We start from the raw sequence: 23,794 nt of genomic DNA on the forward strand, positions 1-23,794 counted from the left end.
TTTTTTTTTTTCTTTTTCTTTCTTTCTTTTCTTTCTTTCTTTCTTTCTTTTCTTTCTTTTTTTTTTCTTTTTTTCTTTCTTTTCTTTCTTTTCTTTCTTTTCTTTCTTTCCTTCCTCCCTCCCTCCCTCCCTCCCTTCTTTCCTTCCTTCCTTCCTTCCTTCCTTCCTTCCTTCCTTCTTTCCTTCCGTCCTTCCTTCCTCCCTCCCTCCCTCCCTTTTCTCTCTCTCTCTCTCTCTCTCTCTCTTCCTTCCTTCCTTTCTTTCTTTTGCTATGCTTACACTGAGGCCTAGTTGAGTTCATGCTATATAGCCTGAGTCACCTATTTATTTCAGCTTTGTTGAGGTATAATTGACAAATTTATAAGATATTTAAAGTGTACATAAGGGTGATTTGATATACTTACACATTGTGAAGGGATTTTGCCCCATCCAGTTAATTAATCTATCACCTCACATATTTTATGTATATATATATATACATATATATAATTAATGTATTTATAATATATACAAACATAATATATAACTATACATATATAGTATATATAATATATATAAAAACATTTAAGTTCTCCTTTATAAAAGTTCAATTATACCATGCATTGTTATAAACTATAGTCACAATGTTTTAGATTAGATAGATCCTCAGATCTTACTCCTCTTATAGCTGAAAGTTTGTACCCTTTTACCAACCTCTCCCTACCTGCCCACACCCTGCCACCTCCCATCCCCACCTCTGGGCGCTGGCAACCATTCTACTCTCTGTTTGTATGAATTTGAATTTTTATTTATGTATTTATTTTAGATTCCACATATAAGTGATACCATACAGTATTTCTTTTTCTCTGTCTGGCTTATCTCACAGCATAATGCCTTAGAGGCCTATTAATGTATCACAAGTTGCAGAATTTCCTTCATTCTCATGGCTGAATAATATTCCATGGTATATATATACCACATCTACTTTATCCATTCATTCATTGATGGACATTAGGTTCTTTCCATATCTTGGCTACTGTGAATAAGGAGATTAAATCAGTAATCAAAAACCTCCCAACAAAGAAAAGCCCAGGATCAGATGGCTTCACTGATGAATTCTACCAAACATTTAGAAAAGAAGTAATACCAGTTCTTCTCAACCTCTTCCAAAAAAAAAAAAAAAAAAGAATGAAACAATTCCAAACTCATTTTATAAAGCCAGCATTTCCCTAATACTGAAACCATACAAGGACACTACAAGAAAATTACAGCCTAATATGCTTCATGAACACAGATGCAAATATCCTCAACAAAATATTAACAAACCAAACTTAACAGTACATTAAAGGGATTACATGCCATAATCAAGTGGAATTTATTCCAGGGATATAAGGATGGTTCAACATCTAAAAATCCATCAATGTGATACAACACATTAACAGAATGAATGATGAAAATCATATGATTATCTCAATTAATATAGCAAAAGCATTAGACAAAATTCAACATTTATTTATGATAAAAACTTTCAACAAACTGGGTATAGAGGGAATGTACCTCAACATAATAAAGGCCATATAGCTAACATTCAATGATGAAAAACTGAAAGCTTTTTCTTAAGATCATGAACAAGCCAAAGATGCCCACTCTAACCACTTTTATTCAACACAGTGCTGGAAGCCCTAGCCAGAGCAATCAGACAAGAAAAATAAAAGACATCCAAATTGGAAAAGAAGAAGTAAAGTTTCCTTTACCTGCAGATGACATGATATTATATGTAGAAAACCCTAAAGACTCCACCAAAAAATTGTTAGAGCTAATAAGTTCAAAGTTGCAGGACGCAAAATCAATATTCAGAAATCTGTATTATACACTAATAACAAATTATCAAAAAGAGAAATTAAAAAAATATTTACAATTGCATCAAAAAGAACAAAATACCTAGGGATAAATTTAACCAGGGTGGTAAAAGATCTGTATACTGAAAATTGCAAAATATTGATGAAAGAAATCAAAGAAGATACCTCGAAAATTAGAAAGATATTCTGTGCTTGTGGATTGGAAAAATTAATATTGCGAAAATGTCCATGCTACACAAAACAATCTACAGATTCAATGTAAACTCTATCAAAATTCCAATGGTATTTTTCATAGAAAAAGAACAAACAATCCTAAAATTTGTATGGAACCACAAAAGACTCTGAATAGTTTAAGCAAACTTGAGAAAGAAGAACAAAGCAGGAAGCATCACACTTCCTAATTTCCAGCTATACTACAAAGCTGTGTAGTAATCAAAACAACATGATATAGGCATAAAAACAGACCCATAGATCAATAGAACAGAGAGCCCAGAAATAAATACAAAAGTATATGATTACTTAATTTATGACAAAGGAGGCAAGAATATACAGTGGGGAAAGGATAATCTCTTCAATAAATGGTGTTTGCAAAACTGGACAGCCACATGCAAGAGAATGAAACTGGGTCCCTATCATATACCATACACGAAAATCAACTCAAAATGGAGTAAAGACTTGAATACAAGATCTGAAACCATAAAACTCCTAGAAGAAAACATAGAGGATAAGCTCCCTGACACTGGTGTTGGCAATGACTTTTTTTTTTTTTTTGGATTTAATATCAAAAGGAAAGGCAACAAAAGCAAAAAATAAGCAAGTGGGACTATAAAACAAAAACAGACTACAGAACAAAAAAGCTTCTCTTCATCTGGCTATGTAAATAGTTAATAAGCATTTATAGGGGAACTTTTGTGTGCAGAACTTTTAAAGGTTCATTGTAGGGATGGATTAGAATTATAAAAATAACAAGAAATAGGCATTCCTATACACCAACAACAAGACAGAAGAGAGACAAATCAAGGAGTCGATCCCATTCACAATTGCACCCAAAACAATAAGATACCTAGGAATAAATTTAACCAAAGAGGCAAAGGATCTGTACTCAGAAAACTATAAAATACTCAGGAAAGAAATTGAAGAAGACACAAAGAAATGGAAAAACGTTCCATGCTCGTGGATTGGGAGAACCAACATTGTGAAGATGTCAATGCTACCTAGAGCAATCTACACATTCAATGCAATCCCCATCAAAATACCATCCACTTTTTTCAAAGAAAGGGAACAAGTAATCCTAAAATTTGTATGGAACCAGAAAAGACCCCGAATAGCCAGAGGACTATTGAAAAAGAAAAGCAAAGCTGGCGGCATCACAATTCTGGACTTCCAGCTCTATTACAAAGCTGTCATCATCAAGACAGTATGGTACTGGCACAAAAACAGACACATAGATCAATGGAACAGAATAGAGAGCCCAGAAATGGACCCTCAACTCTATGGTCAACTCATCTTTGACAAAGCAGGAAAGAATGTCCAATGGAAAAAAGACAGTCTCTTCAACAAATGGTGTTGGGAAAATTGGACAGCCACATGCAGAAGAATGAAACTGGACCATTTCCTTACACCACACACAAAAATAGACTCCAAATGGTTGAAAGACCTAAACGTGAGACAGGAGTCCATCAAAATCCTAAAGGAAAACACAGGTAGCAACCTCTTCGACCTCAGCCGCAGCAACTTCTTCCTAGAAACATCGCCAAAGGCACGGGAAGCCAGGGCAAAAATGAACTATTGGGATTTCATCAAGATAAAAAGCTTTTGCACAGCAAAAGAAACAGTCCACAAAACCAAAAGACACCTGACAGAATGGGAGAAAATATTTGCAAATGACATATCAGATAAAGGGCTAGTATCCAAAATCTAGAAAGAACTTATCAAACTCAACACCCAAAGAACAAATAATCCAATCAAGAAATGGGCAGAAGACATGAACAGACATTTTTCCAAAGAAGACATCCAAATGGCCAACAGGCACATGAAAAAGTGCTCAACATCGCTCGGCATCAGGGAAATCCAAATCAAAACCTCAATGAGATACCACCTCACACCCGTCACAATGGCTAAAATTAACAAGTCAGGGAACGACAGATGTTGGCGGGGATGTGGAGAAAGGGGAACCCTCCTACACTGTTGGTGGGAATGCAAGCTGGTGCAACCCCTCTGGAAAACAGTATGGAGGTTCCTCAAACAGTTGAAATTAGAGCTATCATTCGATCCAGCAATTGCACTACTGGGTATTTACCCCAAAGATACAAATGTAGGGACCCGAAGGGGTACATGCACCCCAATGTTTATAGCAGCAATGTCCACAATAGCCAAACTGTGGAAAGAGCCAAGATGTCCATCGACAGATGAATGGATAAAGAAGAAGTGGTATATATACACAATGGAATATTATGCAGCCATCAAAAGGAATGAGATCTTGCCATTTGCAACGACGTGGATGGAAGTGGAGGGTGTTATGCTTAGTGAAATAAGTCAATCAGAGAAAAACATGTTTCATATTACCTCACTGATATGAGGAATTCTTAATCTCAGAACAAACTGAGTGTTACTGGAGTGGTTGTGGGTGGGAGGGATGGGTGGCTGGGTGATAGACATTGGGGAGGGTATGTGCTATGGTGAGCGCTGTGAATTGTGCAAGACTGTTGAATCACAGATCTGTACTTCTGAAACAAATAACGCAACATATTTAAGAAAAAAGAAAAAGAAGAAGATAGCAGGAGAGGAAGAATGAAGGGGAGTAAGTCAGGGGGGAGACGAACCATGAGAGATGATGGACTCTGAAAAACAAACTGAGGGTTCTAGAGGGGAGGAGGTAGGGGGATGGGTTAGCCTGGTGCTGGGTATTAAAGAGGGCACATTCTGTGTGGAGCACTGGGTGTTATGAACAAACAATGAATCATGGAACACTACATCAAAAACAAATGATGTAACATATGGTGATTAACATAATAATAAAAAATTAAAAATAACAAGAAATAGAGGATTCAGTCATAAAACAGAGTTCTATTTGAAAATAATATATGGTACATGCCAAGGAGTATAAATAATAGGGTAAAAGGAGAATCTAATGTGAAAATGTTAGACACTGTAAAAAGGCCAGATGTGAGGCTTCCTGCTGTTGTCCTTATTGTGGTTGTCTGGGTGATTGTCCTGTCTTGCTCAGCTAGTCAACCATTTCTTGAGGGGAAGGGACTCTCTCTTACCTTGGTTTCTCCCCAGATGAAACTTTATTCCAGACAAATGGTGGAGACTGCACTAGTGTCTGTCCATGGTAGTGGTGGGGTTAATCTTGGAGGTCTTTCCACAATGATGGTTTTATAAAGTGCTAAAATTTTTCTTATTCCAGGCATGAATTTTATATGAGAAACCAAGAGACCTTGGGAAATGATAGCCCAAGACTGGCTCATGTTGCTTAAGCTTTCACATTTCAGAAGGATTTTATAGCTTTGTTGCTTCAAATCACCCAGTCTTCCCTGACTTTAATTACTGATCACACTGGCTTTATTTTTTCCTCATCTCTAACTTTAGCTTCTTTACAAAGGCTTCTGGGGAGGTATCATTTTTTTCCCCAAACAGCAAAAGAGAAGTCTAGGTGAGGTATGCCATATTATTTATCCTCCAGTGTTTTCTTATTTTTCATACGATTCTGCTTAAAATGTGCAGACATCATGGAGATATATTTAGCTCTATCCTCACACCACAGAAAAATGGTTCCTCTGCACTTTGGTGGTAATTTAATTTTTTGAGTTGCAAGACTTTGATTTAAAATTGTAATGCATTGATGTAGTCACTTGTGTAGGCAGACAGAAGTACAGATTTAATGCAAACATGTTTTTACACAGTCATGAATATTGCACATCCCACTATATACATTTTTCTCCAACAAAAATTAATTTTTCCTAAGCTTGTTTAAGATAAGCATTCTCATTTCAAATGCTCTTCAAAAAATATTTCAGAAAAAATGAAATGACATAATGCTAGAAGCTTTGCTTTTGAAAACGTACTGACTGCTGTATACAAGAAGAAAGACTCCAAGAGAGCATCTACTTGAGAGGATGGTACATGTCTTAGTCAGCTCAGGCTACTATAACAAAATACCATAGAATGGTGGCTTAAACAACAGATATTTTATCTTCTCTCATAGTTCTGGAGACTAGAAGTTTAAGAGTGAGGTGCCAGCAGGGTTGGTTTTGGGTAGTGTCCCTCTTGGCTTGCAGAAAGGCTGCCTTCTTGCTGTGTCCTCACAAGGTCTTCCTTGTCTTAAAAAGAACACCATTCCTATTGAATTAGGGCCCTACTTTTCTGACCCCATTCAACCTTAATTAACTCTGTAAGGACCCTATCTCAATATACAATAAGATTGAGGATTAGGGCTTCGGTGTGAATTTTGAGAGGGACACAGTTCAGTCTATACAGCACAAATGCCCAAGATCCTATAATTAAAAACTAAGAGACATATTACCCTAGGCCAGAACAGCTTACATATTTGACCACAGGTTAAATGATACTTTAACCAAGCCAATATCTGGTGAGTGGGGAATTCTTGGTAACAGTGCAGGAATTGACTCTGTCCTTTCCCAAACATCCTCTACCTCAAAAAGCTGGATCTGTATGTGCCATTGGTGTCCTTGGCAATATGACTTACTCTGAATCTTGACTTTTGTACCAGTTGCAGCAATTCCTCAGTTTCTTCTGTTTATGCTTTATGCACAATCTTCATCAATTCACCTGCTGAGAGTTTTTCCTCCAGTGTGCACACTCAGCAAAATGTCTGCAGGAGTTGTTGTTTAGAACTCTCTCTGGTCTGCAGGCTCACTGCTTTCTTTTTGACCTGCCACTGTAGCAGTGGGGTACAGAGATGGAAACAAATGATTGATGGATTTGATTTCCTTTTATAATGGAAGGGAATATGTAACAATTATGTACATACCACTTTCAAACTGTTTTAATTAATCAAGGGTCTTGGGTTCTTGTTCTGGGATTGCCTCGTTCTTTCCTCCAGGCCTTCAGTCACTCGACAGGAAAATCTCTTTTGAGCACCATGTGTGATAATTGAAGGAGAAACAACAATGAACAAAATAGATATAATCTCTATTCTCTGAGAATTTATAGGTTGTAGGGTCTTGAGCAAGTCTCTTGGTTTTTTAGAGGCTTATTATACTCATCTTAAGGTAGACTATTAGAATGGTAAATCATCAATGTTGAAGTGAATCTTTAAATTGTGATTCCCCTTCTCTAATTACTGGAATGATTAGATCTCTTAAAGAATTTGTAAAATTAAAAAAAAACACAGAAATTGACAAACTGAAAAGGTAACCTACTGAATGGGAGAAGATATTTGCAAATGCTATATCCAATAAAGGGTTAAAATCCAAAATATACAAAGAAGTTCTACAAGTCAACACCAAACCCCTCCACCCACAAATGATCCAATTAAAAGCTGGACAGAAGACATGAATAGACATTTTCCAAAGAAGACATACAGATGGCAAACATGAAAAGATGCTCAACATCACTAATCATGAGGGAAATGGAAATTAAAGTCACCATGAAATATCACTTTACATCTGTCAGAATGACTGGAATCAAAACGACAAGAATAACAGATGTTGGCGAGGATGTGGAAAAATAAGGAACCCTCATGCACTGTTGGTGGGAAAGCAAACTGGTGTAGCCACTGTGGAAACCAGTATGGAGGGGTCCTCAAAAAATTAAAAATAGAATTACCATATGATTCCAGTAATTCCACTACCAGGTATTTACCCAAAGAAAATGAAAAAAAAATTTTAAAAGATGTATGCCACCCTATGTTATTGCAGCATTATTTACAATGGCCAAGATATGGAAGCAACCCAATTTGTGTACTGATAGATAAATAGATAAATAGATGCTATACTGTAATAGATAGGGCAAAAAATAAAGAGAAAGGAATCCAAGCATATCACTGTAGAAAGCCATTAAACCACAAGGGGAAGAGAGCAGGAGAAGAAAAGAACAGAGAAGAACTACAAGAACAACCATAAAACAAGTAACAAAATGTCAATAAGTACTTACTTAGCAATAATTACTTTTTATTTATTTAATTATTTTTTTAAATTTTTATTATGTTAGTCACCATACAATACATCATTAGTTTTTGATGTGGTGACCCACGATCCATTGTTTTCGTATAACACCCAGTGCTCCATGCAGTACGTGCCCTCCTTAATACCCATCACTGGGCTAACCCACCCCCCCACCCCCCCTCCCCTCTAAAACCCTCAGTTTGTTTCTCAGAGTCCATAGTCTCTCATGGTTCATCTCTCCCTCCGATCTCCCCCCTTCATTTTTCCCTTCCTTCTCCTAGTGTCCTCCATGCTATTCCTTATGTGCCACAAATAAGTGAAACCATTACTTTAAATGTAAGTGGGACTAAGTGCTCCAATCAAGACATAGGGTGATTGAATGGATGAAAAAAACAAAACAAAACAAAAAAAACAAAAAACAAGAGATTGATTTCAGACCTAAAGACCATGTGGACTGAAAGTGAAGAAATGAAAAACATTTACCATGCAAAATGGAAATTAAAAGAAAGCAGGGATAGCAATGTCTATATTGGACAAAATGGACTTTAAAACAAAGACTGTAACAAGAGACTAACAAGGACACAAATTATTGACAGAGAACAATCCAACAAGAGGGAATAACAATTGTAAATATTTATGTACTCAACATGGGAGCACCTAAATACATAAAGCAACAATTAACAGACATAAAGGAAGAAACTGACAGTAATTCAATAATACTGGGGGGGACTTTTAACATCTCACTTACATCAATGGATAATAATACAGACAGAATCAAGAAGAAACAGTGACTTTGAATGACACATTGACCAGATGTACCTAACAGATATATTCAGAATACTTCATCCAAAACCAGCAGAATACATATTCTTTTCAAGTGCACATGGAACGTTCTCCAGAATAGATCACATATGTTAGGCTGCAAATCAAGTCTCAATAAATTTAAAAAGATTAAAATACCATCATGCATCTTTTTTGACCACAGTGGTATGAAACTAGAAATCAATCACAAGAAAAAAAATCTGGAAAGAACACAAATACATGGAGACATTAAAAAACATGGTACTAAACAATGAATGGGTCAACCAAGAAATCAAAGAGGAAATTAAAAAACATACATGTAAACAAATGAGAATGAAAACACAATGGTACAAAATCTTTGGATGCAGCAAAAAACTGTTCTAAGAGGGAAGATTAAAGCAATACAGGCCTACCTCAGGAATCAAGAAAAATCTCAAATAAACAACCTAACCTTACATCTAAAGGAGCTAGGAAAAGAACAAAGCAAGTCCAGAGTCAGTAGAAGGAAGGGAATAATAAGGATTAAAACAGAAATAAATGAAACAGAAAATGAAGAAAAACAAAACCAAACAGTAGAACAGATCAATGAAACCAGGAGCTTATTCTTTGAAGAGATCAATGAAATTGATAAACTTTTAGCCAGACTCATCAAAAAAAGAAGAGAGAAAGCACAAAGAAATAAAATCAGAAATGAAGGAGGAGAGATAACAACTGACACCACACAAATAAAAAAGATTAAAAGAGAATATAATGAAAAACTACATGCCAACAAACTGGACAACCTGGAAGAAATTGGATGAATTCCTAGAAACATAGAACTTTCCAGAACTGAATCAGGAAGAAACAAAGTTGAACAGATGAATCACTAGCAATGAAATTGAATCAGTAATAAAAAACTGCCAACAAACAAAAGTCCAGGACCAGATGACTTCACAGGTGAATTCTACCAAACATTTAAAGAAGAGTTAATGTCTATTTTTTCTCAAACTATTCCAAAAAATAGAGGAGGAAAGATAGTTTCCAAATTCATTCTACGAAGCCAGCATTACCCTGATACCAAAACCAGATAAAGGTACTACACAAAAGGAAAACTATAGGCCAATATTCCTGATGAACATAGATGCAAAAATCCTCAATAAAATATTAGCAAACCTAATCCAACAATGTGTTAAAAAAAATCATTCACTGTGATCAAGTGAAACTTATCCCAGGGATGTGAGGGTAGTTCCATATTCACAAATCAATCAATATGTAACATCACATTAACAAGAAAAAGGATAAAAACCATATGATCATCTCAATAGATACAGAAAAAGCATTTGACAAAGTACAACATCCATTCATGATAAAAACTCTCAATAGAGTAGGGTTAGAAGGAACATACTTCAACGTAGTAAAGGCCATATATGAAAATCCACAGCTAACATCATCTTTCATGGTGAAAAAACAGAGCTTTTTCTCTAAGATTAGGAATGAGACGAGGATGACCACTCTCATCACTTTCATTTAACATAGTACTGGAAGTCCTACCCACAGCAATTGGACAAGAAAAAGAAATAAAAGGCATCCAAATTAGTAAGAAAGAAGTAAAACTTTCATTATTTGCAGATGACATATTATATGCAGAAAACCATAAAGACTCTGCCAAAAAATTACTAGAACTGTTGAATGAATTTGGTAAAGTCATAGGGTACAAAATTAATATACAGAAATCTGTTGCATTTCTATACACTGATAATGAAGTTGCTGAAAGAGAACTTAAGGAAACAATCTCATTGACAATAGCACCACAAAGAATAAAATACCTAGGAATAAACTTAATCAAGAAGGTGAATGACCTATATTCCAAAAACTATAAAACATGGATGAAACAAATTGAAGATGACACAAACAAATGGAAAGAAATTCCATGCTCATGGATTCAAAGAACTGATATTGTTAAAATGTCCACACCACCCAAAGCAATCTACAGATTTAATGCAATCCCTATCAAAAAAACCGACAACATTTTTCATAGAACTAGAACAAATAATCCTAAAATTTGTATGAAACTACAAAAGACCCTAAAAATAGCCAGAGCAATATTGAAAAAGAAGAGCAAAACTGGAGTTACCACAATCCCACGTGTCAAGATATACTACAAAGCTATAGTAATCAAAACAATATGGTACTGGCACAAAAATAGACATATTGCTCAAATAGATCAATAGAACAGAATAGAGAGTCCAGAAATAAACCCATGTGTTTATGGTCAATTTATTTATGATAAAGGAGGGAAGAATATGCAATGGGAAAAAGACAGTCTCTTCAACAAATGGTGTTGGAAAACTGGACAGCTACATGTAAAAGAATGAAACTGGACCACTTTCTTATACCATACACAATAAACTCAAAATGGATTAAAGACCTAAATGTGAGACATGAAACCATAAAACTCCTAGAGGAAAACATAGGTGGTAATTTCTTTGACATCAGCCATAGAAACATTTTTCTAGATATGTCTCCTCTGGCAAGGGAAACAAGAGCAAAATTAAACTATTTGGCCTACACCAAAAGAGAAAGCTTTTGCACAGCAAAGGAAACCATCAATAAGACAAAAAGGCAACCTACTGAATGGAAAAAGATATTTGCAAATGATATACCCAATAAGGGGTTAATATCCAAAATATACAAAGAAGTTCTACAAGTCAACACCAAAAACCCAAATAATCCAATTAAAAAATGAGAAGAAGCCATGAATATACATTTTCCCAAAGAAAACATACAGATGGCAGACAAATGAAAAAATGCTCAAAATCACTAATCATCAGAGAAATGCAAATTAAAACCACAGTGAGGTATCATTTTATGCCTGTCAGGATGACTGGAATAAAAAAGACAAGAAATAATAATGTTGGTGAGGATGTGGAAAAAAAGGAACCATCATGCACTGTTGGTGGGAATTCAAATTGGTACAGTCATTGTAGAAAATAGTATAGAGGTTCCTCAAAAAGTTAAAAATAGATTTACCATATGATGCAGTAATTCCACTACTGGGTATTTACCCAAAGGAAATGAAAACACTAATTTGAAAAGTTACCTGCACCCCTATTTATTACAGTACTTTTTATGGTAGTCAAGATAGGGAAGAACCCAAGGGTCCATCAATAGATGAATGGATAAAGAAGATGTGGCATACACACACACACACACACACACACAATGTAATAGATAAATAAAGAGGATTAGGATTACACTTATCTTGGTGAGTACTGAGATTATAGTGTACACCTGAAACTAGTATAAACTTGTATGTTAATTATATGTAAATACAAAAGGAAGATTGTGTGTGTGTGTGTGTAATGGAATATTAGCCATAAAAAAGAATGATTTCTTGCCATTTGCAACAGTATGGATGGAGCTAGAGGATATAATACTAAGTGAAATAAGTCAGAGAAAAACAAATACCATATGATTTCATTTCTATGTGGAATGTAAAAAACAAAAAAAGTTAACAAACCAAAAAGCAAAAATAGACCCATAAATACAGAGAAGAAACTGGTGGTTGCCAGTGCGGAAGGGGACTGTGATGGGCAAAATGGGTGAAGGGGAGTGGGAGGTACAGGCTTCCAGATATGGGATGAATAAGTCATGTAGGTAAAAGGTATAGCATAGGGAATATAGTCAATGGTATTTTAATAGTGTTGTATGGTAACAGAAAAAAAATTTTAAAGCATACATAAGAAAAATTGAAATCACCTGTGATCCATGATAAGCAATGTTAACCCTTTGGTATGTTTCTCCCTAGACTTTTTCTATGCCTATGTGCCATCATTTATATTCTTATTTGAAAGTGACTTTTTTCTTGATATTATTTCATAGATTTTTAAAATGTCATTGATATTATTAATACACTTGATGACAGTTTTAGTAATCTATCATATATATATAGACTATTTATCCCTCTCACTTAGGATACTTAATTTATTTTCTCAATTTCAGTATTATAAGTAAATGACAATACATGTTTCTGCTTCCTTAAAATCAATTCATAGAAGTAGAATTGTTGGACTGAACAATTTTTTTCTGTTTTGAATATATATAGCAAAATTTCCATCCTGGAAGCTTATATCAATTTACATGCCTAGGAACTGTGTGCAAGAATTTTCATTTTCCTGTATCTTCACCAATATAGGTATATTTATTTTGTAAATTTGTTCATTTAGTGCCAAAAAATAATTTTTAGTTTAAAAATTATAAGGTAGAATTTGGATGAACTTGTTATATGTCATTTAGCTATTTGCTTTTCTGTAATTCCTGTTTATATCTTTTGCCTATTTTAATATTTTTTAAATAAATTTGTTAGAGTACTGTATCTTTGGTATTAAACCATTTTATTTTACATAATGCAAATATTTTTCCTACTTTATGGTTTGCCTCTTACGTGTATTTTAGATTAAAAATATCTATTTTTTAAAGCTATAACAGTCCTCCTTTTGCTTTATTGTTTAGAAAACTTTCCAGTGATGAACTTAGATGTGTCATCTATATCTATCTAATCTATCTATCTATATAGTTTTCTTTTTGGTTCCAAATTATTGGGTCTATTTTGGAACTTTTTATTCTATTTTTCCATTTGTTTTGATCTTTCATATGTAATAATTTCTCCAGTATCATTTTTCCCCACTTCTTTATCCTATCTGCTTTCTAGGAAGTGTCTCTATGTTGACTTCCACACTGATCTGCAGTGTTGATTCTGCTCTTGTACTGATGTGAAAGACCTTCAAAATGAAACCATTATATTTTTAATTTCCTTCCTTCCTTCCTTTCTCTCTTTCTTTCAAGATTTTGTTTATTTATTTGACAGAGAGAGCAAGAGAGGGAACACAAGCAGGGGGAGTGGCAGAGGGAGAAGCAGGCTTCCCGCTGAGCAGGGAGCCCGATGCGGGGCTCGATCCCAGGACCCCGGGATCGTGACCTGAGCTGAAGGCAGACGCTTAACGACTGAGCCACCCAGGCGCCCCTAATGTCCTTTCTTTATTAACTCAGGAAGTACATCTTTATTTCAGTCAGCTGTGTTATCTCATCTTTTAGCTTTTACCCTTAGTCCGTATTTTCTTGAATTAAATGAATGAAGCCTGTGCCATTTAAAACGTACTTCTACTTATTGTAGGACATATTTTGCAAATTATTGCTTTATGCCTTTTCCCTGAGAGTTTTCCAGAGTCTTCTTTTCTAGTCCAGAAGTTTTTCCTAGGTGCCACTGATTCTTGGCAGAACAGAGGGTATGAAGGCCTGCTACTTGTCCCAGTGAGTGAGGTTTGGCCTTTGATCCTTTCACGGTATACCTGAAAGCTTGCAGGATCTTCTGATCCATTTGTGGGACCACTTCAGAGCCTATGTAAGGAGGCCTGGAACCTGGGTCCTTGGACAGTTCCAGCAGAGGACATTTATTTTTTCCTCATTGGGGCTGTTTCTCTTCTGAGCCCATCTTCCACCCCAAGTAAAGGAAGTTTCTGTATCCAGCCTCCTTCCTGTGATAATAAGGAGAGATGCATCACTCTGATGCATCACCCAGTCATCAGAGAGGATCTCCAACACTTGTGGTTTTCTCTTTGTTTTATCTGCGCTTAACCTCGACTTCCTAGTGAAGTTGTGCTCCAGCTTTTCCAGCGCTCAGCCCTTGGGCTCTCAATCTGGGAGTGTTAAGTGGGGTTGTGCTAAGGTGCCTTCTTCCTGAGTGGTGGAGCCCCCATCTCACCTACGCCAATCATTCTCAGGTAGCTGGGGTGTTAGACCCTTTGTATTTGCTGTCTTTCCCTTAATCAGCTCTTCTTTACCCTAGAATGAGTAGAAACAGCTCAAAATTGGTGGCGTGTGAATCACTCTTCTCTAATTATCAGTCTGTTTCAGGTTTTCCCTTTTTCTTATAGTCTTTGGCTTATTTAAGCTAGTTTCTGGAAGAGGTATAATTAGATACCTAAGATGGAATAAAATGGTGAAGACTTAACTGGGAAATCAGGAATGGATCTTAAAGCTTATTTGAAATAACACCTCTCCTGCCAGCCTCACAACTGTGACTTGAGGATAAAATGAGATGGTAAATGTCAAAGGGGTTTGAATGCTGTTTGGAGCATTATGCAAATACTAAGTTACTTTGTTATCTTCACATTTTATGAGACCAGAAACCAGTAGCCTTGTTGGAAGCAAATTTGAGTTGTGAATTTTTAAAGGGTATGTGATAATGGAAGATGGCTATTTAGGTGAAACACAAAGCCATTCTATTTCGATGTGGTCCACCCCCTTCTTTCACACAGTACATCTGAAATAGAGGTTTGTCTCGTTCTTTATCCCCCCAAAGAGAAGGCTGGCCTGAATTTCCTCTTTAGACGATTTCTTTGAGTGCCAGGAGATTGTTTCAGCCAAAGAAACTAATCTGCAGATAGGTCTGCCCCCCGCACAATGCCCAGCATCAGGGGCAAAGGCTTTAATTAAAATGGAAGGGTTGGTAATTTCTGGCCTGTTTGGGAAGCTTAAAGTTGATGTGGTTTGAATGAAAGTAATGACTTTTGCTTAAGATGCAAATATTAATGCGTGAGCCAGGGACTGACTTTCAGTGCAAATGAGAGATTGTAATTTCTTTTTCATGGCTTTTCCCTTAAAGAAATGGCCCTTTTCTTCCCTGAAACTCTGTAATATATATATTTAACATGAAAGGTACTTTTTTCTCCTTACATTTCCTTTCAGTTGGCAATTTGTCTTTTTAAACTCTTAAAAGCATTGCATATTTTAGGTATTGATGAATCTTTGAAAAAATCATAAGGATTTATTTTTGTTGTTCATATTTATTTGGATGACATAAATGCATTTCAGAAGTAGCTTTCCCTCCAGTTTGGTTGTCTGGATGGCATTTGTCCACTGTGCCTATAATCTTCGTTTATATACAGGAAGTGGAATGACCACATTGTGAAGAGGACACATATTTACTGTGGCATTTGTATGTACCAAAATAAAGTTTTTAAAAGTTAAAGTAATGTGTATTGCTCTTGGCTTAAGTAGGCTTATCTAATCACCAAGTATTGCAGTGAAAAAAACATAATGCATTTTGAATGTTGATAAGACATTAACAAGGGTAGATGGAAATGTGGTCAACTGTATCAGTATATGAGCATATGAGTATAAGAGCATTCCAGATCAGTTTGCTTTTTACTAATCACAATTGTTATGAGTAGAAAGTAGACTTATTGAGGAATTACAGTGGCTTGAGCATTGTGAAGTTATTACTTTTATAGTAAGGGAAAATTTGTTGTAGAAATAAAGAATGAAAATCATACTTTCTCTACCTTAATAAAACATGCTTGTTTTTATTTTTTCTTTCCACTTCTTACTGATATACTTACAAATATTTATATAATCTTAATTGCAGTATACAAGCAACTTTTGTTTTAGCATTTTTCATTCAACATGCATTATATAGAAAGCACTTTTTCAATTTCCAACTGAACATAAGGGCATCCAGTGGCTGCTTTAACCAGCCTCTTGTCCAACATGTAACTGCCTCCCCAATTTGCTGTTCCGAGTTAGGTCATGCTGCAATGAGCATGTTTGCTCAAATCTAAGTTTAACTTTTTGTGGGAAGGTTTTTTGTTTGTTTGTTTGTTTCTAGAATAAATCGGAAGGAGTGAAGTTTCCATGCCAAATTTCAAGCAATTTCTGGTAGGTAAGGGGTTGAGAGGAGCCCGTTGGAGGAAGATGCTGCGGGTGACTCAGTGTGTTCCGCCTTGAGGGAGAGGTGAGAATGCCAGGAAGAAAGGAGAGGACTCACTAGACGAGCTACACCCAGATGTTGAAGGCCCCAGGGCTGAGGTGGGTGAGTTGTAGGGCACCTGGGAGCAATCTCCTAGCAACCTCTTTGTCCTTGACAACCGACATCATTTGGAAGTGGCTTTGGGTTTCAATCAGTCTAACTGGATGGGTGTGACTCGACACTCCTGTCACTGAGAAGGGGACTGTCTTCTGGGTTTTTACATCCTGCCCTAAGTCAGGGTGGGCTTGTGGGCGGGGAAGGCATTGGGTCCAGCCCTGGCAGCCTGGGAAAAGCAGCAGGAAGACAGAGGCACTAGGGAAGCAGCTAAATGATGAACTAGAATGCCTCCACCATCATTCCAGAAGGAGGTGGGATTTTCCAAAACTCTGTTTTTCTTCACCCATACACAGGGGCAAAGGCAGAACCTGGAGGGTAAATTGCTAACATGGCATCGATCCCAGCATCTCTCATCACTAATAGCTTCACAGCAGAGCTTACCATATACTTCCCTTTTCTTTTCAGCTAATGGTTTCTTACTAGTTTTGTCCAACAGCAATTAAATAACCCAGTGAACTCTGCCTTTGCTGGAAAGAGTCTTTTTGAAAGAAATGTAATATTTTAGCAAAGAGAAGAAATCCAACCACAAAACAGGCCACATTATGAGACTTCCAATTTTGCCATGACTTTGAGCAGCTTGATGGTGTTAGGTACTGTGATCCATTCTTTTACGGTAACAAATGCAACATTGAAAGCCCACTTCAGCCACATTTGAGTTCACACTGGTATCGCTTTGTCTTTTCACTAATTACCTGTCTATTGTGCTTTTCCCCAGCCCAGTCTCTGTGGCCATAGTCAGCATCCTGTAGGTTTTTAAATGTTTTTTTCTTTTTTTTTTTTTTGACTGTAGCTGTATCTTAACTTTTCCACTACCCCTTGCCTCCAAAAGACCAACAAAACTAGAAAACATGTACAGATTTTAGTAATCAACATATTTCTCTGCCAAAAAACCTATACTAGTCTGCACTGCATCATTCTCAAAATCATGCAGAAGCTGAACAGTGCTGTTGAAATGATCTGGCACAAGTCCGCATAGGTCTCTATTTCACATCCTACCAATCTCGCAGGCAAACAGGACTCCAGATGACCCTTGATTACAACTTACAGTGCAACCTAGAAATGGCTACAAATATATTTCCAAATCACACTTCAGTACTTTTACACATCAGTAATATCTTTGATGTCCCATTAGCACTTTTAAACCCATTTAAAGGCTTTGAAAGTGTTCAAGGACTGTTTAGAAGCATGTTTTCTGGAAGCACAGTAGAGGAATGAAAAAAGTGATAAAGAAGGAAAACCAGGCGGAGGGATTTACATCCTATCCTGTAAACAAGTTGCAATTTGCTGTGTGTTCTCTGAAAATCACTTTGCCTTTGTGGCTAATCCATGAAGGCAAGCCATCACACAGGAGATTGGCTGGTCCCCAACTGTAAATAAAGGCAAAGTGGAACCAAGGCCTGGAGAAGAAGGAAATAAGCCCTGAGCAAAGGAAGGGTTTAGGGGATCGGAATTAGGTAATGATGGATTCAAGGGGAATTCACATCCTAGCACTGTAGATTCAGAGTTCAGGAGCGGTGCCCTCACTGGTGAGACACGTTAAGCATTATGTGGATTGCAATTTTTCATATGCACTGCCTCATTTGATTCTCACGGCAACCCTAATAAATATTATGTTCATTTTGTACACAGAGAAAATGAGACTCATTTTAGCTATAAACGAATTAGACTGACTTGCTCAGTATCATCCAGCCAGAGAGCAGCGGAGCTGTGCTTGGGTTCTGAACTTGTGACTGTTTGAGCTCTTTTCACTCAGCCATCCTCGGGTAGCAACTTAGAACTTAGAACTGCAGTGTTCTTTAAAGGGGAGGGAAGTTCAGGTGGGCTCTCAGTTGAGCAAAGGAGTAGAGGAAAGATGGCACTAGGATGCGATCAGTTTCTCCACGCTGGGCATGGACCCTTCAATACAGGCAGAAACCCAGAGTCCTGCTAATCCTGCGGGCAGTGGGGTTTTATTGTTTAACTGCTCTGCCTGCTTGCATGAAGTTTGGGCTCTGAGCAGTCCTCAGACTTGTCGCTGATATCTTTTGTTTGCTCATGTTATCTGACTCTGGAAAATCTCTTTTGATAGCTTATTAATGAGGCTCCAACATGGGAGAACCAGATGAAGAGACTTCTGGTGGAGATGCTATGCATGCCAACTCCCAGGGGGCATTGTCTGTCCCCAGCTCCTGAGGGCAAGGCAGTGGGAGTACGAGACAAGGCAGGGCACCTAGCCTTCCAACACAGCCGATCCTTGTATTATTCTCTCTCTGACCTGTTCTTACGTTGAGGACAATTAATATATTATTCACTCCAGGCTTAAACATCCCAATGCTTTTACCTTTCTACTTTCCCTCTCTTTTCTAATTCTGAAATTATGTTGGCTTTATAACTGTGGGCAAGTCACTTAACCTATCTGAATCTTCACCCCACATAATTCTCAGGAGCACGTGGAAGTGTTTTTAATGAAAGTACTACTTTGCATTTGCAGTCACTGGCTATATTTCCGAGGATTTCAAATGCCTTCTCTTTCATAGTATCTGCTTCTGCTCTTCCTCCCCAGAGTCGAAAACATGCAAGCAAAGTCCGACTGTATTACATGCTTCACCCCAGGGATGGTGGGTGTCCTGCCAAGAGGCTCCGGTCAGAAAATGTGAGTATCTGGCACCATTTGATATCCTTAGATGACCTGTTCAGTTTGCTAAGAACTTTGTAGGCCTAAGAAGTAAAGTCTTGTCCACCTTAGCAGGAACGCTAAGGGAGTAGAAATAGTTCTCATTAAATGCTACAGAAAATATTACATGTAAGCAAGTCTTTTTCCTTTTTCCTGCCCAAACATGCCAGTATGGTGTTGGGGGACTGCATGATGATTCTGTGCCAGAGCAGAGCAGAGGAAGAATGTACAGAGGGGACTGAGAGCAGCTGGGTGAGGGGAGGTAGGAGCCATCAGAAGAAAGAGTAGGAGAGACGGCCTAAGGAGAAACCGTGTCAGGAATATCAGATACTTTGCTGTTTACATATTTTCTTTTTCCTTTGGTGTATAAAACTAATGCCAGTTTATTCATTTATAATAAAGACTGTGCACATCTTGCAAATAAAAATACTCCGGGTTTTTGGTCAGTGCCCCTCTCCCTGAGGTAACACTCACTTGGGAAGAAAATGACAGTGAGGAAGTTGCTTTGAGGTTGTAAAGTCAAAGCAAAGGGTTTACTTCAGCCAGGCCAAGGCAGGGACTGATAAAATAAATATTCCTTCCTCCCAGCAGGGGTTTCTTTTCCTAATGAGTGGAAAGTTCATATCCATCCATTGCAGAGGTCCTCTGCGATAAACACTGCAGATTAAACAGAAATCACTTGTCCTTTGAGGTCTGAGGAGGCTGCAGGCGTAGAATTTATAGCCTATGCTCTCGCTTGTGCTTGTGATCCCTATCTCCTTCTGATACTGGATAGATGCTGGTCTTCTTTTCTTATTAAAAATTAATATATGATCATTGAAGAAACTTGACAAGAATTGTGCTTGTGTATTCTTCACAGGAGAAAAAGAGAGAACAAGAGAACTGCTTATGATCACAGGTAGTGAGCATCAGGGCCGGTATTAATGAATTCCAAGCCCAACTCTTACGTCACAAAACGAGCTGTTCATACACAGACTAATCTGGAACACTGTGAAATTGTCTTGACTGCCGTGGTGAGGCAGCATTAAGAGCACATTAGAGACAAAAGATGTCACGAAACCTTTTCAAGCCGCTAAGAAATGGGACTGCTACCTTCTAAGAAGAAGTTCTGTCAGCTCTTAGTCTTATGACCTTAGGCAAATAACTGATCTCCCTGAACCTGTTTCCTCAATGAGGCTATCATGATCACACTTTCCTTACTGGGTTTTGTGAGGTGCACTGTTACATGCCAAATATTGAGGAAAGAAAGCCCAATAAGGCACAGACTTGCCTTAAAGAAACTCAGAGTCGAGTGAGGGACATAAATATTGTATAAAAAAATAGCTATAATCCCGCAGTGTAGGTGTTTATTTAACATTCTGCACAAAGCCCCGGGGAGACGGAGGGCAAGTTGACCCATGCCAGGACGAGTCACTCAGGGATGGTGTTACTGAGAGTTGGCATTTGAGCTGGGGTTCTTTGGGCTTGAATGGATTGTACCAGTTGGTGGAGGTGGGAGTGAGGGAGCAGACAGGTGCATTCTTGGGTGCATTCCTATCAAAAGAACTTATTAAGCCCCAGGAGAGTTGGCCTGAGCCAGCTTTTATGTAACTTCAGAATCCTGTAGCTATAGCAGAGTCCTGCTTTCCATTAGGTATCTATTAGCAGAGAGAAGAGAATTAGTTCCTGAAATCATCCAGCAATGATGCCCGTGTCCCTTCATTCAGTAGCCATTTCATGTCTTATCATAACAGTCAAAAACAATAGAGTTCATAGACAGTTGAAAATTAGCTCTTTGAACACAGATTATTTTCTATCTACTCAAGCTCTAATCATGAGTATTATACTTATTTATGTCAGAACTCCTACGGAGGGCTTGCTGGGCGGACAGAGAGGGGGCACTGAGACTCACACTGGTGTGGCTCGAGGACATGGTCTTGGCCATTCTGGTCAGACTCATGATTTACCCCACTCAGGCTCTGGTTCTGCCAGTAGCACTGGGGACAATTTATGGAGGAGAAGATGTTTGAATTTTTAGAGCAAGAAGTATTTGCAAAGATTCTTTACCAAAGAGCCCTTTGAGAACTTTTGCTTCTGGTGTATCCTGGAATCTATGTAACCTTGAAATTTATTTATTAAATCATTTTCTATAGCTTTCTATAATCATAGTATAAGGATAAATCAGTAATCAGGAAAAGAAACATAATGAACTTACTTTAAAAATTTTTTTAAAGGTTTTGTTTATTTATTTAGAGAGGGAGAAAGAGAATCTCAAGCAGACTCTGTTTTGAGTGCAGAGCCCAACACAGGTCTCAATCTCATGACCCTGAGATCGTGACCTGAGCTGAAATCAAGAGTTGGACACTTAACTGACTGAGCCACCCAGGCGCCCCCTAATGAACTTTTTTTTTTTAAAGATTTTTATTTATTTGAGAGAGAGAGAATGAGAGAGAGAAAGCACATGAGATGGGGGGAGGGTCAGAGGGAGAAGCAGACTCCCTGCCGAGCAGGGAGCCCGATGTGGGACTTGATCCAGGGACTCCAGGATCATGACCTGAGCCGAAGGCAGTGGCTTAATGGTTGATGCTTTTATTAAGGTGTGTGTACATTTCATAGGTGAATACATCATTTACTTAGGCATTTTGACATACCAGATACAGCACGGAAGCCACCCCAGTCCTTCATTAGGGCTGTGAAAGTTAATGTTGGTAATTATTTGGCCAACATTCTTTTGTACAGACCCATACCTAAGGATTGGAAAACAATATACAAATAGACAATGGCCAGCCATATATATAGAGAGAGAGAGAGAAAGAAAGAGAGAGAGAGAGAGAGAACTTTGATGCACTTGAAACTAAGATAACATTGGGTTTCAACTATACTTTAACTAAAAAGAAATTAAAAATAAATGAATAAAAATAGAACTTTGACCCACAACTTATAGCAACCAGCCTTGGAAACTAACCCATTAATGTATAGTAACCAGCCCAGGAAGCCTGCCTAATTTAAACTTATAGGAAGTCAGACCACTATCTCTAGTAACAATCCAGGTAGCCAAACAATAACCCCTGAAACAATAGGTCCCAAATAGTCTGGACTTGATTAATACCTGATAGCTTTCCTAATTTTTGTCTCTGCTTCCAACTTGGAACCAACCAGAGAAAGCCAAATATGTACCCCTAACCAATCACATAGGGATGTGCACTTCTAGTTTGCCTACCTACAGCTTTCACACATGAACAGCCTCCAATCAGGGCACACCTGAGGCCTCCCCTTCATCCTGTTACAAAGCTTTCCCATTTATCTTGCCTGTGAGTCTTATCCAAATGCCCGTGATGGTGGCTAACATCCTGGCTATGGGAAGGTCTGAATAAATAGCCTTTCTTTTTCTCATTTGGTTGGGCTTTATTTCCATGGGGTTGTAAAATGGGGATAAAAAGAATATCTAATGTACAGTTTTATCATAAGGTCCAAATGAGAGAACTCATTTATTCAGGACTTAGTTTTCAAAGGTCCTTCTCCAGGCATTATTATTATTGGTCCCCTGTCCACCAATACCCTGTGTTCTTTGAAGAATGTAACACTCTGGTTCCACTTGCCTCCATTCTTGCCCATCCTCCCCACTGCTCTGCTTCCAGGGGCTGTGACAGGTTTGCAGCCCAGTCTTACCCGACTGAGAACAGTTTCATGGCTGCCCTGAATACCCAACAAAGTGAGTGACTTCTGAAAACAGAGAAAACTTGTTGCTGAGTTTCCACGCCCTGACTATGCGTGAACCTGGGGCCCACACTGATTCCTAAAACTGATGGGGCTGATAAGTAACAGCAGCCGGGCCTCCCTCCCCAGTTCTTAAACTTCTGGGAATACACAGTAACTCCAAATTTACATCCAGATGAACGGAAGGGCCTATGATTATTCCCAAGGTCTACTGCCATTTCTACTCCAGGTCATCTGACTTTCTTGTTGTTTCTCAAAAACATAAAATTCATTTCTTCCTCCTCTTCTGGCATTCCCAGCTTTTTAAATTACCCCCTTTGTATGCTTTACTCTCTAGAACCCTCATCTGGATATTCTATGTTTTTTTTCCCCTGAAACTTTAGAGTGAGACATTTTCCTCCTGAGCCCACAGAGTAAAATTAAGTGAAATAAATTGTTATACCTGATTGCCTTAGAGAAATTTTCTGTAATCTTGTGAGCATTAGAGCAAAAAGGACTTTAGAGACCATCTAGTCCATTGAAAGTGTCAGGTTTTCCAGTTACTTTTTAGTATCTTCTCACCTGCTTTGGGAAAAAGAAATATCTACCTAAGAAACAACATTTTTAAGTAAAAAGATGATTTAGTTTTATTTTTATTCTGTAAGGATAAGTAACTGCCAACAAAAATCACCAATCAGTATTAAGTAAATAGTGTTTTTACATGGAGTTAATTTCTCTAAATTGAGAAACTTGACATTTGGTTAGTGTGATCAAGCTCATCACTTTTAAATACTTA

General features: G+C 37.7%; 1 protein-coding gene across 1 annotated transcript in view; it reads left to right on the forward strand.

Moving 5' to 3' along the window:
• The window catches only part of ZMAT4 (zinc finger matrin-type 4), a 371,996-nt gene that overhangs the window by 108,313 nt on the left and 239,889 nt on the right, over positions 1 to 23,794 (forward strand). The window contains exon 3 of the mRNA XM_027597341.1: positions 19,213 to 19,302. Coding sequence (XP_027453142.1) covers positions 19,213 to 19,302 — 90 coding nt within the window. The remainder of the gene's footprint in view (positions 1 to 19,212; positions 19,303 to 23,794) is intronic.

Source organism: Zalophus californianus, chromosome 2 (assembly GCF_009762305.2).
Source record: "Zalophus californianus isolate mZalCal1 chromosome 2, mZalCal1.pri.v2, whole genome shotgun sequence".
NCBI lineage: Eukaryota > Metazoa > Chordata > Mammalia > Carnivora > Otariidae > Zalophus > Zalophus californianus.